The sequence below is a fragment of the Beta vulgaris genome, chromosome 4 (assembly GCF_026745355.1).
Source record: "Beta vulgaris subsp. vulgaris cultivar EL10 chromosome 4, EL10.2, whole genome shotgun sequence".
Lineage (NCBI taxonomy): Eukaryota > Viridiplantae > Streptophyta > Magnoliopsida > Caryophyllales > Amaranthaceae > Beta > Beta vulgaris.
Genome location: NC_079205.1, coordinates 52,518,138 through 52,535,490, shown reverse-complemented (window position 1 = coordinate 52,535,490; position 17,353 = coordinate 52,518,138). Strand labels below are relative to the sequence as shown.

General features: G+C 36.0%; 1 protein-coding gene across 2 annotated transcripts; it reads left to right on the top strand.

Moving 5' to 3' along the window:
* Positions 1 to 4,147: 4,147 nt before the first annotated feature.
* Positions 4,148 to 14,809, top strand: LOC104890840 (mannosylglycoprotein endo-beta-mannosidase). 2 transcript variants are annotated; one of them, XM_010676447.4, is made up of 11 exons: positions 4,148 to 4,615; positions 5,458 to 5,596; positions 5,794 to 6,021; positions 6,955 to 7,013; positions 8,880 to 8,928; positions 9,803 to 10,033; positions 11,052 to 11,221; positions 11,315 to 11,519; positions 12,330 to 12,983; positions 13,073 to 13,300; positions 13,648 to 14,809. In XM_010676447.4, the coding sequence occupies exons 1-11, from the start codon at positions 4,470 to 4,472 to the stop codon at positions 14,431 to 14,433; spliced, it is 2,895 nt and encodes a 964-aa protein (XP_010674749.1). In that variant the 5' UTR covers positions 4,148 to 4,469; the 3' UTR covers positions 14,434 to 14,809. The 2 variants fall into 2 exon arrangements, with proteins under 2 accessions (XP_010674749.1, XP_010674750.1); XM_010676448.4 differs by lacking the exons at positions 4,148 to 4,615; positions 5,458 to 5,596 and having other exon boundaries at positions 5,951 to 6,021; positions 6,955 to 7,024.
* Positions 14,810 to 17,353: the final 2,544 nt, after the last annotated feature.

Sequence of the window (17,353 nt, the reverse complement as noted above, 5' to 3'; positions counted from 1 at the left end):
TTTTCTTATCAGTTTCATCCTGAATTTTATTTCTAAAAACGACACATTCAAAAGTGTCATGAGTTACTGCATCATATCATTTACGGTATTTTTTACCCTTAACTTCCTCAACAGTTCTTACCTTCCTACCAGTTTTATCTTTTTGTTAGATGATAACCATTCGAAAATAGCATTGGATTTCTTAGCATCAAAGGTATATGTCCTATTTTGCCCAGATTTCGAATTCTTTGGCGCTAGAAACTCTTTTTTCTCTAGAGGAGAACACTTATAAAATATAAGGTACTTCATGAATAATTTCTGCCACATCCAATTCTTATGCAGTTTCAAAGTGGAAGGGTTCCTCATTCTGAGCAAAGAAACTTCGGTGCCTTGATGCACTTGTAGGTTTCTCTCATATCTTACAACTAATTATGCTAATTCAACAAAATCGCCAAAGGCATGACCATCAAACCTTTTTCAAAATTGAATTAACATTCCCTCTTGAGCCATTTGTACAAACTCTCTTTTAGGAATACTGACATGACATCTAATCTTAGCCAGTTTGAATCTAGATAGGTGGTCTTCTACAGACTATCCTAACTTTTGTTAAATTCTGGCTAGATCACTTAGGGTCACTCCAAGTTCAGTGCGTGCAAAATGATTTGTAAATTGCTCATGCATGTCCTACCAGGAGTGGATAAAATTTGGTGGTAAATTAGTATACAACCAAAAGGTCGTCTTAGTTAGAGACATAGAAAACATTCTAAGTTTAATAAGTCGTTGTTAGTTGCTTTCCTACACTGACAATTGAACCTAACTAAATGTTCCTCAACAGAAACTCTGTCGTTGCTTGAGAACAAGGTAAAGTCAGGTATTTTAAAAGTTATAGGAAATGGATTGGCTCTATCAATCCATTCAGGGTAAGGTTTTTGACCTATTTGCCTCTGATTTCTCCTAGAACTATCTCATACTAGTCTTTGGACTGGTGCCTCAACATGTACTGCCAATGGATCCTGATGCCTCCATGGGTACCCCATATTTCCATTCCCCACACCTCTTGCTTGATCATATGCAGGATTAGGGTTAGGAGTGAAAGGTTGATTTTGATAATGTCCCATAGGGATCTCCTGGCGCTGCATAACATTAGGATTGACTGCTCCTTGTGCCATTTATGGTGGGAATGTATCCCATTTGTGGGCATCCCCTGCTGATAAGCGCCATTTGCTTGGGAAAATGGATGTTGGGGTTAACCTACCCCAAAATATTCCCACAAATGAGGCATACCAATCATGAACAAGGAATCCAACCATATTTGGTTGGTTATGAGGCACATATGCATACAGTGAGCTACTGTTGTTTGCAACAAAGCTATATTGCCTCTGTCCTCCTTGTAACGGTCCATATTGGTGTGTGTTGTCAACAATTTGTCCACCACCCATGAAAAACGAAGGTTGATGATGTCCTGAAGCCTGATGCCAGCTTAGCTCCACGCCCGCTGCCATTCCATCACTTCTCCTAAGGTTTCCACGATTACCCTCTCCAAGGCTCAAGGGTATTGCCCTTGTTGGGTGCTCATGAAGGAAGTTTGTGGATCATTTTGAGATTAATGGATCTCTAGTTTCAGGATGGGAGATGTACCCTTGGAGTATTGGAGGAGTATCTGGTGCTACGCCACAACTTCCCCTTGCTCTATTTAGTGGGATCTCTTCTAAGGCCTTAACCAATTTCTCGTTTAACTGATAATGTTTTTCGACTAGTGGTTCTAAGCGAGTAACTACTTAAGTAGTGAGAGACTTAGGCATTACCGTGAAAGTTGCACTTACAATATCATTGATATCTACGAGTATTCGATGCCTAGAGTTAATTTCTCTATTCTCCTCACTTATCCTTTGGAGAATCTATGTGAAGACTTTGACAGACTCATGGGCTAGACTTGTGTAGTTAGAATCAAATTGTTGTCCTTAACTCTTTCGGGCTTCCGACAGTAGAAGCTTAACTATCTCTGTGAACTTTTCATATAGTTGATGTATAAGTCCACGACCAGTAGTACTATATAGAGATGAGATTTTCCTTTTTGGGGTCTCTCCATTTGACTCTTCCTCACCATTGGTTTAACATTGTTACTTTGTATCCTAGTCTCCGAAGGGGTTGAAAAACTAGTTTCCATGTTTTGGAAACTTGATTCACCCTAAGCATTTCTTTATTCTTTCTATAACGTGTTTTCGACATTTTAATGAAAATGACAATAACTGTTTTCTATGGTTAAATTGTAAAAAGAATGAAGAAGAAATTTCACAATTTGATCATGAATCTTCTTCTCCCACTGTGGTCGCCAAAAAACTTGTTGGTGCAAAAGCAGTTTGTTGACCTTGCAAATAAGTCAATGCACATCTAATTGTTTGATATCGAATGTCACGGGAGGCTTAGTCTCAGGGGTTACCGATTTTGATTAAACTACAACTTCTATGAAATTCAGGCGAAATGCAAAAAATAGAGCAAGCAAGCAATAATTAATCTTATAATTATAAAACATTCTCATACATACCACAAACTTTAAGAAAGATTCTACGACACATACGAGGATAAGCCAAACTGGACAACAAAAGGGAAAGCACGAAGGTTGTTAGCTCCATGGTTTCTTGCTTCAATCAAAGAATTACATAACTTGGCGCCAGGACATGTTCTAAGTCTAACGGATTAAACTATAACCTCAGAAGGGGGTTGGCTGGACTAAGGCTAGGCGACGCTAAGAAAAGAGTAAATGCAAGTTGTTGCGTGATGTTTGATAGTTGTCCTTTGCTTGACGATCAACGTGTTATGTAACTTCCATGCCTTCTTGGAGGGAGTTTGAATCATCTCTGATTCGAATCTCAACCATCTTCTGGCGCTGAATAATTGTAGCTTTGCACATTCTTCCTTATGTGGATCCGTTTCGTGATTACTCTTTTAACCACCTGTATCTTTGGTATTCTTGAATTTCATCTCGTGATGATCTTGATGGCATTCTTCTATTGACTTTGACTTATGTTGACTTCATCCTATGAGCTTTATACTCTAGTTGGGCCTTTATATTGAGGTAAAATTAAACCTTATTTTGAGGTCTAATGCAATGTAACATAATAAATGCTATCATACATCTAAAAATAGTGAAAGCAATCCTATTATGACATTATCGAGGAGTATATTTTACAATAAAGTGCTTGATTTTTATTCTTCCTATATTAGATACCATTTATTTTAGCATGACCCCAGCTAATTCAAATCCTAATATCTAGAGTAATAGTTGATTTTTTTTCTTTGAGTAACTAAGGTTTCTGCTCTTCCCAACTTATTTTTAGTTTAGTTCAGTTCAGTTGCAATCAGTTCAGTTCAATTGTAATCAGTTCAGTTCAGTTCAGTCATTTAATTCTCTGATAATAAAATAATGATTATTTATTATTATTATTATCATTATTATTATTACTATTATTATTATTATAAATATTAATATCATGATTACAATTATTATTATTATATTATTGTATATTATTATTATTTTAATATTGCTAATTATTGTTTTGCTAATACTTTTTTTTATATGATTCGGCTAATTATATTGAAATGATGATTTAAGCCTAAGAAGTACACATTGCAATAATTTGTCATTGTTCAAAGTACAAACTTTTTAATAGATGACAACAATAATACTATTATAATAATAATAACAATGATACTTGTCCTTGTTGAAATGAAAAAAATACACATTTTGATAGTTGAATTACTTGGCAAAATAATAGTACTATCAAACATTAACTAGTTTTCGTAATCGGTTAATTATTATTTTATTTAATAACTTATTATTATTAATAAATCATTATTATGAATTTATTATTAATTAAATAGTATTATATTATATTATTATCACTATTATTAGTTCTAATTTAATTCAGTTCAATTACAATCTGTTCAATTCAGTTCAGTTGCAATCTGTTCAGTTCAATTCAATTGCAATCATTTCAGTTCAGTTGTTTTATACAGAAGAAAACATGCCCTAAATTGGTAAATTAAGCATGTTTATCTAAAGAATAATTATATTTCTAAAACGAGTATATAAGTAGCTTGATTATGTTACTAAGTAAAAGAATTTCAGAAATTGGTTTTAGAAATATGTCATTTTTTTTTTGTCAGCTTCAAGTTTTAAACTTGATTTTTGGAAAGCTTGTTTATGGATTTCCATCTTTAATGTCTCGTCCTTGTCTCGTTTTCTCTCTCTTCCGCGTGTCTTGAGTTGAGCTAAAGCAAAAGCAAAAGCAAAAGCAAAAGCAATGTCTAAGCCTTTTCTTCTTCTTGTCAAAGCAAGAGCTTAAGTTGTCCAATTGTTATATACTACTATATTTATACAGATAGATGATGATTATAGATTATATAGATTATAGATGCACAACAATTAGGGTATAAATGCAATGCAATTTCAATTGAGAAACTAATCAGTACTCAATTAAGGTGCAACAATGGCGGAAATTGGAAAAATTGTGCTTAATTCAGGATGGTTAGCAGCGAGATCCACTGATATCGAACTCACTGGAGAACAACTTACCACTACTCATCCACCTTCTGGTCCTTCTTCTCCTTGGATGAACGCCGTTGTTCCCGGAACGTAATACTTCGTTTCTCTCTCCTCTTTAATTGTAGTTTAGTGGTATGTTTTTTTGTTATGTTGTTAGTCTGACATTGTATATCTTGGTTGATTTTGGTGTGGTGTGGTGTGGTTTTGGTGATCATTGAATTGTAACTATTGGCTCTGTTACTCAGACTTGGTTAAAGCTATGTTGCTCGGACTATTGATTTCAACCCAAGTACCCTTGTTGGATCCTCGATACTCGGATGTAGGACACGTGGACACTTCATTTTTGGGCCACAAAATTGAAAGAATTCTAAAAAAATAGTCGAATCAAAACTTGGACACGTGCCCATGCCGGACATGGGTTTTCGAGTTCGAGCAACATAGGGTTAAAGTGTCTACATTGATATAGGTGTCTGACTGTTTATGATGTAGAAAAATGTCAAGTTTTGGTTTGAAATGAAGTATCCAAGTGTCATGTTGTGTCGGATATGACACGAGTGGACAAGCAACACTTGAAGGTGTCAAAGACTCTTAGTAATTAGTATTGCTTTAAATTGGTAAATGATCATAGGATAATTTACCCAATGACATTGTGATTTTTATTTGGACAATTGGGTTAGGATAATCCAAAGTTTGGCCTTTTAATAACAGTGATCTGAGGTTTGTAAATTAGTACTATTAATAGGAAGATTGAACTTATGTCACCATAATGCACCCAAATGAGACTGGGGTTGGCTCCGCTAAAAATGTTTTTTTGCTAATGTGGCAAGAGTAAGTACAATAGAGCACCAGTGCAGTTGTAGAACTTTTGTTGTTGTAAATGAAGATAAGTGGTCCTTGTGTTGATCGATTGTGTTATGTTTTCTATTTGGCAGGGTATTGGGAACCCTTGTGGAGAACAAGGTCGTCCCTGATCCATTTTATGGTTTGGAAAACAAAGAAATTGTTGATATTGCTGATTCTGGGAGGGAGCACTATACCTTCTGGTTTTTCACAAAATTTGAGTGTAAGCTGGTGCGTACAGATTACTTGATGGTGTCTAAATTGCAGAGGATTTCTTTATTTTTGATATTTATTGGTTGTAATAAATGAATTCTATCCCCACTTCTCCGCAAAGTTACAAAAGACTACTTCCTTTGACATGCTCACCTGGTGATGAACTATTATCTGAGTTACTTGATGACCAATGTTTTTCTTACAAACTTATGTAGGCTGTGAATCAGCATGTGGATTTGAACTTCCGTGCCATTAATTACTCTGCAGAGGTATATCTGAATGGACATAAAAGAGATCTTGGAAGGGGAATGTTCCGGAGGCATTCTATTGATGTCACTGATATATTGTCTCCTGAAGGTCAAAATCTTCTAGCTGTTATAGTTTACCCTCCGGATCATCCTGGGAGAATTCCGCCTAAAGGTGGTCAAGGTGGTGACCACGAGGTATTGTTATAGTTACATAGTCCTGCATGTTTCAATCCTAATTCCTAATAGGCTTTCATCGGAGGTATCTATCCTGCGAAAGTTATAGCAGTATCAGATGCTTGGAAGTCTTTAGTGATGCTACTTAATTTCACTAGACCGAACATGTGGCCATAAAATTTGTGGCAACATATGCTCTATTCATCTGTTTCTTCATTTGTATGGAAATTCATGATATGAATGCTATTGTCCATGGTGGCGGATCTCACTTAAATGCTCCTATATGTGGAGCTTTTCCTTCTTCCTTTTGCTTGTAATATAGTAACAGTAAATTTCGTATAATGCTGAAATATATGAGTTCACTTAGTAGTGTTTTAGTAATTGTTGGTAGCTTAGATGTTAGAGGAACTACTTTCTTTATTTCAATGATATCATCACATGGTAAATTATGTAGAGAAAGGGCTTTGATATAAATTTAATTCTGAATAGTAATTTGGTGCCAAAGCAAGTTGATGGTAAGATTCAATAGGATCAGATTTTCTGGTTGGCGTCGTGAGTTTGATAAATCTGAGCATCCATTATTCATTTCACTTTTACATTCGCTAAGATAAGAATTCCACTGAATGCATTTTGCTGGATTTGATGTGATGTCTGTTTCTTGAGTGAGTGAATGTAATTCCAGCAGTTGTGAAATGAGATAATAAACATTCTTGAATAGATTGGAAGTATTTATTTATGTAATGTTGAGCATTTCGGTAGTTGCTTCAATGGATGCTGCATGGACACCTCTATCTGACAAAGTTCCCTTTTCAATAGCATTTTGACTCACTCGTAAAGTGTCTGACTTGTGGTATGTTTATCTGTTCTATTTCATGGAACTATCTGTGAAACTTCCTAATCTATATACATAATTCCAATTTTATTTTATTTTCTTGTTTTTGTTCTATATGGTAGATTGGCAAAGATGTTGCAGCCCAATATGTGGAGGGTTGGGATTGGATGACTCCTATCAGGTGACTCTCATGTAAGACTATGAGAAATAATAGTCTGGAATTCATTTGCTTCTTCGTTTTCAACTTCTTTTCTTTCTCTTTTAAATATCTTTTGAGGTGAGGGAATCTGAGGGCTGGGGTCAGAGGATGTGTTGCTACTAGGTTCTCCCTTTTGGCTGTATTATTGGCTTAGATTTCGATGAAGTTGCTGCTTAACAATCTCATGTTATAGTTCATCTACTTCAAATGCATGAGTGGCTGCGTCTGAAAAATTCTTAGTGCTTAACAATATTACCGTGTTTGTGAAATCTCTGAAAATTCTATGGTGCTCCTAGGAGCACGGTATACACGGTGCACCTGTAAATTTGTTCCATTTTCGATGAGTTAATGTTCTATTTCAACAAATGTTTGTTTCAAGCATATTTTTCAGTGAAAAAATATGTTCTATTTTCCGTGAAAATTGTTCTAATTTCAATAAGCAAATGATCTGTTTCAACAAATGTTCGTTTTAAGCATATTTTCGGTAAAAAAAAATATGTGCTATTTTCTGTCAAAATTGTTCTATTTTCAATAAGTAAATGTTCTATTGCAATAAATGTTCGTTTTAAGCTTATTTTTTATCAGAAAATTATAATCTATTTTTCGTGAAAATTGTTCTATTTTCGATAAGCAAATGTTCTATTTCAAAAAAAAAATGTCCAAATACAGCTTATTTTTCAGCAAAAAAATATGTTATATTTTCCGTGAAAATATGTTCTATGTTTGCTGAGCAAATGTTCAATTTAAGTAATTGAATTCTGGTAATGTTCCACTTCAACAGTAAAATGTTCATTTTCATAATTGAATTCTCGTAATGTTTCACTTCAACAGTAAAATGTTCGTTTTGTAAGTGAACTCTTGTACCGTTCCACTTAAACAGTAAAATGTTCGTAATCGCAAGTGAATTCTTGTAATGTTCCATTTAAACAATAAAATGTTCGCATTCGTTTTCGTAAATGTTCTATTTTGCATTGTGGGAGCTATTGTGCTCCCTGGAGCACAATCCACGTATTATGAAATCTCTGCTCAAATAACTGCGGTACTTGTTAAATATATCTGGCTTGCAAGTTTTCATGCTAGGTACTACAATGAATGGAAAAAGAAAAAGTTACATGCTAGTATCAGGGAACTGAGCAAGTACAGTTAGACTGTCAAACATTTGAACATATCTAATAAACATAGTGTATGACAATCTGTTCCCGAGTCAATTAGTCATGTTGGAGCGTGAGAGGAGATTAATTTGTGTACTGTGCAGGATATCTTTATTAGATGTGATGTTTTAGGACATTGAACATTCTAACTGTAAAACTTGCTTGGTTTTAGAGGGGATATGTAATTTAGGCTCCGTTTGGATGGATGTAAAACATTTTCAAGGTAAAATGAATTTTCGTGTAAAACATTTTACATGGACAATCCAATTGTGAAGCTAATTTTCCTTTGTTTGGTTAAATGTAAAAAAAGTTACGGAAAAGAAATAAGTAGAAGGGGAAGGGAGAGGATGGATAAGAGGAGAGTAAAATGTTGCTAAGGAGAAGGGAGGAAAATGTGTTTTCCCTTCTTTCTTTAAGGAAAATAATTTTCACCTAGAGCTCCTTTGATGAAAAACTTGTTTTACACCCCTTACTATACCAAACAATGGAAAATGAGAGGAAAAAGAAAACTCATTTTCATGGAAAACATTTTACACCCTACCAAACGGAGCCTTAGGAAGGAGAGCGATGCCTAGTATGAAGTAGTATTAACTTGCTTCGGGTTTATGATAACATTTGCATCATCAGAAAAGGCTATGCATCAAATTAAAATCATATTCTTACATGCAGATTTCTTTTCTGTTTGATTGACCAACAGGGATCGAAACACTGGCATTTGGGATGAGGTTTCACTTTCAATCACCGGGGTCTGTATTCTGCCTAACATGTTTCACTTAATTTTGTTTGTGTTTAGATATTTACTTCTTCAGTCTTTTAGGAAATTTGAGGTTCATCTTATGACTAATTATCTCCTGCACCTTGGGAAATATTCTGGCTTGCTTTATACTCCACGATTTTCTGATTCTGGGCATACAAGTGCTTTACAGTGGACTTTCCTTGGCGAACGGATACACTCTGGAAGCTGTAATAGTTTGCAACAAATTTGCAAATTAAGAAAGAAGTCGTCTCCTTCAGGTCTTTAGATGTCTAAGAACATTTGAATATATGTCTTCTTTCCTTGTTAAATAAAATTCTTCTTGTTCCCTTTTCTTTACAATCCCCCTTTCTTGAACTTCATAGCAGTTGGAAACAGTTTTTTAATTGGAGGGGACAGATATGTATTTTTAACTAAATACTTCCTCTGTTTTTAAGTCGCAACCCTATCCTGTTTTGGATGTTTCAAACTAACAGCTTACTTTTCTTGGCGTATGAGTTCTCTCTCTTCCCTCATTACATGGGCACCTTTTTGATCTTTCCTATCACATTCACATGTGTCTCCTAAGATGCAGTCTCCCCTCCCCCAACCCCCAGGTTGCAACTAAAAATAAACACAGGAAGTATAAGATTGATCCAAATGTAGTTTGGTCAAGTTCATCTGTTTCAATGTCTAATCATACGCACCAGCAATTGCCAAGGGCTTTTTTTTGTGCTTCCTCTGGAATTTATCTGTGAATGTTTTTCAGTAGATTGACTCCATATGTTTACAATAGAAACTTTCCTTTCCGTCCTATGATAGTATATATTTTTCTTGCAATGAAGTATGTGAAATATATGATGTTGATGTCTGACTGTCTGGTTCAGCCGGTTAAAATAATCGATCCCCACTTGGTGTCGTCCTTCTTTGATGGCTATAAGAGGGCTTACTTGCATACTACATTAGAACTAGAAAATAGAAGTGGGTGGGTTGCAGAATGTTCTTTGAAGATACAAGTTACAACTGAAGTCGAGAATAGTATCTGCCTGGTGGAGCATCTTCACACTCAGCATCTTTCTATCCCTCCAGGAGCACGTGTTCAGTATTCATTTCCAGAGGTTTGTACTTATCTTTCTAATCTGAAATCATTTCCCCTAGTTATGATGCTAGTAAACATCCTAACTTAAATTTATATATATATATATATATATATATGTACATATGTACGTATATATATACTTCCTCCGTTTTTTTACTTGCAACACTTTCTACTTTTGTTTTTCCTTTCTCTCGATCTCTCTCCAATCACATGGGGCCCTCTCTTTTTTTCCTCTCTACCTCTCTCCTACCCAAATTTTGCATTGGAGTTGATGAGAAAAAAAAGTGTTGCAAGTAAAAATAAAACGGAGGAAGTATATATATATATATATATATATTATATATATATAATATATATATATATATATATATGAAGTTTCACTTAGTTTAGCTCAGAAAACATGCTCGTAGCTTGCGTAAAATGCAGATAATAATCATTGACTTGCTAATTTTGTGTATATATACAAAGTTTGACTTTGTTTAGGTCAGACAACATGCTCATAGCTTTCTAAAATGCAAGATACTAATCATTGACTTGCTAACTGCTTCTTTGTTTGTACTTGGTTAAGTTTGCGCTGCATATATCTAACAGTCTCCAGATGCGGAGCTGTTGGATTCTTGCTGGGTGGTAGCTATTCTTGCTGCAACAAAACATTATGCACCGCTTTATTTGTAATGCAAGACCATGGTACACATGCACAGCCTTTAAATCTATCAATTTGGCTGGATAAGGAGTTGTGGCACTGCCTCTTCATATGCTCATGGGCAATCGGCGCTACTTTAAATTTGTTGGTGCATTGGCATGATTGATATTGCAGTATTGCTCTTGCTTATTTCATCTTTAAATAAAGTTTCAAGTCTTATGTGGAGTTGGAAACAATTAAATGATCTGCCTTGACCCTGACACTAGTCCTAGATCTCTCTGGTCTTTGAACTTCAGAAGAATTTCCAGTTCGATTGATGTTGTATGGATGAAGAGATCGAAATTCAGAATTTTCATAGCATGTTATATGACCTCCACTCACTTCAAATGTGCAGCTTTTCTTCTACAAACCAAATCTCTGGTGGCCAAATGGTATGGGCGAGCAATCCTTATATAACATCACTATTGCTACAGATGTTGAAGGATTCGGAGAATCTGATATGTGGGATCATCTCTTCGGATTTCGCAAAATTGAAAGCTATATCGATAGTGCCACTGGTGGGAGGTATGGAATGAAGTTAACTATACATCATTATCAATTATTATCATACTTATTATAAATGCAGATGCAGGTAACTTACATCATTACCATTTACAGGCTGTTTAAGGTTAATGGACAACCTATTTTTATCCGTGGTGGTAATTGGATATTATCAGATGGTTTATTGCGGCTTTCGAAGAAGCGCTATGAAACAGACATAAAGTTCCATGCTGCTATGAACTTTAATATGATGCGTTGTTGGGGTGGGGGATTGGCTGAGAGACCGGAATTTTACCATTATTGTGATGTAAATGGCCTATTGGTAAGTCATGCTTTTTTTTTTTTTTTCTTCTGAAGACTATTAAGGCATATAAATCTTCATCTCTCTTTCAAATTGATTTTTGTCCTATTATTTTCTTTTCCTCATTAATTGATTTTCTTCCATCGGGAGATTAATGTGTCATTTGCTTGCCATTTGACCTTTCTTAACACGATTTGGTACTGAGCTTTGTTTCTTGGACTCTTCATTTGACCTCAACCCGCTCGAGACTCTGAAATGGGTTTGGGCACTTCGACACTTCATTTTGGGCCAAAATCATGAAATTTTTTCTTAAAATATGCGAGGCAGACACTTAGAAATGTACCCATGGTGTGACAGAAATACCTTAGTACCCAAGTCTGAATAAAATAGGTATTTGTTTTTAGACATTATGTTTGTTCTATTAAGATTTGAAATTGTTTTATAAGGGTGAAGCTGGTATAGCGTTCTGGGTCTATGGTCACCTGTGACGCAGGAGCTGTCTAACTCATATTCCTACTCTTTCCGTTTTCTAATATTTGGGGCCAGTTTGGTGGAGTTGAAGAAGAATAAAAGAGGTTTAGTGCATTTATTTGGGCCCTTTTGGCAGAGTAATTGAGAAAAAAGAGGCAATACACTGTGTCAAAACAGGATCAAAGTAAAAGTGAGTAGAACTTGCAAAAATGGATGTAAAAAGAAAGTGAGTAGAACATTAGAAAATGGAGAGAGTATCTCTTTGCAGTCATAAATTTTGTTGCATGTGGAAAATCTAAAATTTTAACTGCATTTGCGATGAATTAATGCAGTCACTGGCTTTTGTAATTTCTTCTGCAGGTATGGCAGGAGTTCTGGATTACTGGAGATGTTGATGGACGAGGAGATCCTATATCAAATCCAAATGGTCCCTTAGACCATGATCTCTTTTTGCTGTGCGCTAGAGACACTATCAAGCTCCTCCGGAATCATGCCAGTCTTGCTCTTTGGGTCGGTGGTAATGAACAAATTCCACCAGATGACATTAATGCCGCTCTGAAGCTTGACCTTAGACTCCATCCAAGCTTTGGGAATGACAATGGAAATGGCAGAGTTGTGGAAGATACGGATCCTAGTCAATATCTGGATGGTACTCGAGTTTATGTTCAAGGGTCAATGTGGGATGGGTTTGCTGATGGTAAAGGGAACTTTACCGATGGTCCTTATGAAATTCAGAATCCTGAGAACTTCTTTAAGGACAACTACTACAAATATGGATTCAACCCTGAGGTTGGATCTGTTGGAATGCCAGTTGCAGCTACTATTAGGGCAACTATGCCAAAAGAAGGCTGGCAAATTCCATTGTTCAAAACACTTGACAATGGTTATGTAGAAGAAGTGCCTAATGCAATTTGGGAATATCATAAATACATCCCTTATTCAAAACCAGGCTCGGTTCATGATCAGGTCTTACAATATGGAACTCCACAGGATCTGGATGACTTTTGCCTGAAGGTGAAACTCGCATATCCTCCTCTTTAGTCTTATGAATTTGTAGAGATTTAACCTTTATACAGTTCATGGATTGATATGGTTTGTCTCAGGCTCAACTCGTGAACTATGTACAATATAGAGCTCTACTTGAGGGATGGGCTTCCCATATGTGGAGTAAATTTACAGGCGTCTTAATATGGAAAACTCAAAATCCTTGGACAGGTCTGAGGGGTCAGTTTTACGATCACCTACTTGACCAAACAGGTGGTTTCTATGGATGTCGTTCTGCTGCTGAGCCCATTCATGTCCAGCTAAACCTTGCAAACTATTGTATAGAGGTATCTATCAAGTTGAAGCTTCAACCTTTATCCGAGTCTTGTGATTGCGGCAATATATATATGTACATATATGTTTATATACATACATATACACATATATACAATATACATATATACACACATATATACATTATACATATATACTGTATACATATATACACACATATATACATTATACATATATACACACATATATACATTATAGTTTATACATATATACATATATAGACACATATATACATATTATATTCCAGCTGCATGAGCTGAAATATGAATATTTCTCTAAATCAATATATGCAAATGATGCTTACTTTAAGCCTTTAAGGTGGAAATTTTTTCCCTTCCAGGTAGTTAATACTACATCAGACAAGTTGTCTGATGTAGCTGTAGAAGCCTCGGTATGGGATCTGGAAGGATCACGCCCATACTGCAGTGTCCACGAGAGGCTCTCTGTGCCTCCTAAAATGACTGTAACTATCACAAAGATGAAGTATCCAGAATCTGAAAATCCAAAGCCAGTATACTTCCTTCTCCTTAGGCTATATCGCATGTCAGATAATGGTATTTTATCGAGAAACTTCTACTGGTTGCATCTACCTGGTGGTGATTACACTTTGCTTGAACCATATAGAATGAAGAAAATACCTCTCAAAATTACATCCAAAGTCATCAGTCAAGATTCCACCTATGAAGTACTAATGAAAGTAGAGAACACCTCCAAGAAGCCAAATCTTGAGGACCAGCTGCACAAGAACAATTTCTGCCATGGAGTCGGCAATGGTGCTTTAGAGAAACTCACGCTTGATATTAATGAAAATAAACAGGAAGCTAGAATTCTCCAGAAACTTAACAGATTGTTTTCCCGGGAAAGTAACAGTTTGAAGCTTGTTGAAACCAATGGAGTTGATGTTGGGGTTGCTTTCTTCTTGCATTTCTCAGTTCATGTATCAAAGAATGTAATCAAGGAAGGGGAAGACACGAGAGTTCTCCCTGTGCATTATTCTGACAATTATTTTTCTCTGGTACCGGGTGAGATCATGTCAATAAAGATAACATTCGAGGTACCTCCTGGAAATACTCCACGGATTACACTTAACGGTTGGAATTTTTCTGAAGACATTACTGTTTTGTAATTGTCCATGAAGGTGACTAGCTTCGGGAATGGTCATTTTAGGTGCAAGCGATGATCTTGTTATTTGAGTGGTCAATCTTGATGGAAAGAAATGCTTAGGGATGGTGTTTGTCTGCTAAGAATGGAGAAGAAACCAATAAGCTAAGATCAGTTCATGTCTCGTCCCTAATTGCTTCTTTTTCAGGTCTTCTCGTCCCAATTCTTAGCAATCTGTATTCTTGATATTTTCTTCATGAGTTTTATTGGTTGATATAGAGTGTATTTAGTGGAAAACCCAATTGCAGTGTGGAGATTTTGTGTTAAATTACTGATTACCTTTTTTTTCTTTGTAATAACTATATACTTATGTTGTACAACATGTTAATAATTTTTTTAAACCAACTTGTGTTACGATTGGTGTTGTAAGAGACCGCCTATTTTTAGTTTATAAATTAGACAACGGTCGAAGGCCAATATTAAGGAGAAAAATAGAAAATAGACCACCTTTCTGAATACAATGAGTAATTTATTCTTTTCAGTGACCAGTTTAATCTTTTTAGTGACTAATTTATTTCATTCGGTAATCACATCCTTTAATTTGTTAAGTACCTAGTTTGATCCATTTTGTAAGATGGTCAGAGTTATTTTTAAAAATTGTTTGTTGTAGTTTGAGATTCAAAGGGAAACGAAGGAAGAGAAGAGAAGAGAAGACTAAGGGGGTGTTTGGTTTAGATAGGGGAAAAGGTAAGGGTATAAGAAAGAGAAACAAGGAGAATGGAAAGGAAAACCCTTTGATTAAAAAGGCTGTTTGGGATAAAAAAACTCATCTTCAACTTCTCACCACCTCCACCATGTTCCCCTCCCTCTCTCTCCAAGAACCACCTCCACCTACGTTACCCCCTCCCTCGCCTCTGCCACCTCACTGTTGTTAATAACCACCGTCCACACCACCGCGAAATTACCGACCCCCACCACCGCAAGTAACCATCGTCTCCTTTTCTTTTCTTTTTCTACCACCATTGAAGGAGAAATTTGAGATTTTAAAGGTCAAATTCAACCATAAAAGCTTCAGATCTAAAGTTTTCATGGCCGAATTTGACCCTTAAAGCCATAATTATGATAAGAGAAGTATTCATCCATTCTTACTCTTGAATTTTTTTTCTTTCAAGTTTTTAGGCTTCTGGGTTTTCAAGTGTTGTTGGTGGATTTTGGGTGGTTGTGTTGTTTGGGAGGAAGTGGTGATGGGTTTATGGGTGCATGTGGTGGATTTTTTTCCGGTGGTTTGGCGGTGGCGGTGGTTGGTGTGGCGGTGACGGTGGTTGGTGTGACGGTGACGGTAGTTGGTGTGGCGGTGACGGTGGCTAAGATGGTGGGTCAGTGGTTGGGTGGTGTACAATGTCTGGGGGTGGTTGTGGTGGTTGTGGTGGTGGTCAACCATTGGTCAAGGTGACCATGGATAGAGAAGGGAAAGGGGTGAAACCTTAGGGGGGATGGGTAATGGAAGTAGAGGACTTTGGGGTAATGAGGAGGGTAAAGGGAATGATTAAAATGTGTTAACAAACAACAAGTAAGGGAATCGACCTATTTGATTCTCTTACCCTTTCCTAAAAACCCCCAACCAAACGCCCCCTAAGTTTGTGCGAAATGTCCAATGATTGTGTTGGGTTACAATGAGATGAAATAAGCTTGTTGGAGAATGTAGGCTTGAATTTATCTAATTTCATATTAAAAATAACCGTTTGTTCTATTAATTTGTGTTTATGTTATGTTTGTTAACCATATCTAATTTGATTATGAATATGAAATATTAAATTGGTAATGCACAAACATGCATTAGAAAGGATTATACTGGACGTATAATGAGAACGATAGTATTGTTTGGATTGTTCTATACTTTATCCATTAACTCATCTTAAATTAACTATGAGTGACTTTTAGGTTTAATTTTCCTTTTTCTTAGAAGTGTATGGTATAATCTGACTAAGAAGTTTATAAAGCTAGTTAAGAGTAACGACAAAAAAAAATAGAGGATATTAGCTAAATAGGTTAACATGGGTAGGTTTGTGTTATTCGTTTAATAATTCCGTCGTGTTTTAAATTCTTGACCTGCTTATTAAACATGTCGTATTTGTGTTGTGTATCTCAACCCATTTATATATGACCCGAACACAACCTGTTTGATACATCTATGTGTAGGGTGATAATGATGGCACTAGGCCATGATGGGCCAAAAAGTTAGCCAGAGCGCGGTGTGGTAGACTCTGCATGTGTCGAGCAGATTCAAAAACTAAGGCCCATGCACGGACAAATATAGTCTATATAGTCATCGTATAATACCTTTGTGCCTACCTATCTGGCTTGAATATCATGATTTTGTCGTGTTATATTGTGTCGAAATTCTTGCTTCATATAGTGTCTTGCTTTTGCATCCAGATATACGCACCACTACACACAATATTGTGTCATGCACGAGTAGTTAGGCATGACTTATGCCTAGATCACGCTGTGTTCGGGCTAGCTTAGCGCATTGCCATCTTTAGTATTATTTGCTACAAGTCTACACTCTATATCAAGTGGGTCGGGTTGGGCCTAGTCAAGCCTCGGGCCAATTTCTCGCACCAAAACCTATTAATTCTGACGTGATCGATATTTAGCTTAAAATTTTTAGGTTGTCCATGAGCCATTTTTTTGCGCAAAATTCAGGGCATGTTGGACCCTAATTGCGGGTAGAAATATTATGACCAAACCCCATTAATTTTCGAACTGTGCTAGGTCAATATTGATCACCTCTATAAGAACTTTAAAAACTTTGAATCGAAAATAACATTAGGGTTACATCACATTTTATCGATCATGTTAAAGCAAGATTGAAATTGGCAAGTTGACGTTGTAAATTGTATGGAAAACTGAGCTTATAAGGCTTGGTAACTTAAAACTTTTAG

What these genes read in the sequence shown, in the direction of transcription:
- LOC104890840 (XM_010676447.4), top strand. Translation starts at nt 4,470, where the DNA reads ATGGCGGAAATTGGAAAAATTGTGCTTAATTCAGGATGGTTAGCAGCG. An exon ending in AACGCCGTTGTTCCCGGAAC is followed by an intron (nt 4,616 to 5,457) that starts GTAATACTTCGT and finishes TCTATTTGGCAG; the next exon opens with GGTATTGGGAACCCTTGTGG. An exon ending in TGGATGACTTTTGCCTGAAG is followed by an intron (nt 12,984 to 13,072) that starts GTGAAACTCGCA and finishes GGTTTGTCTCAG; the next exon opens with GCTCAACTCGTGAACTATGT.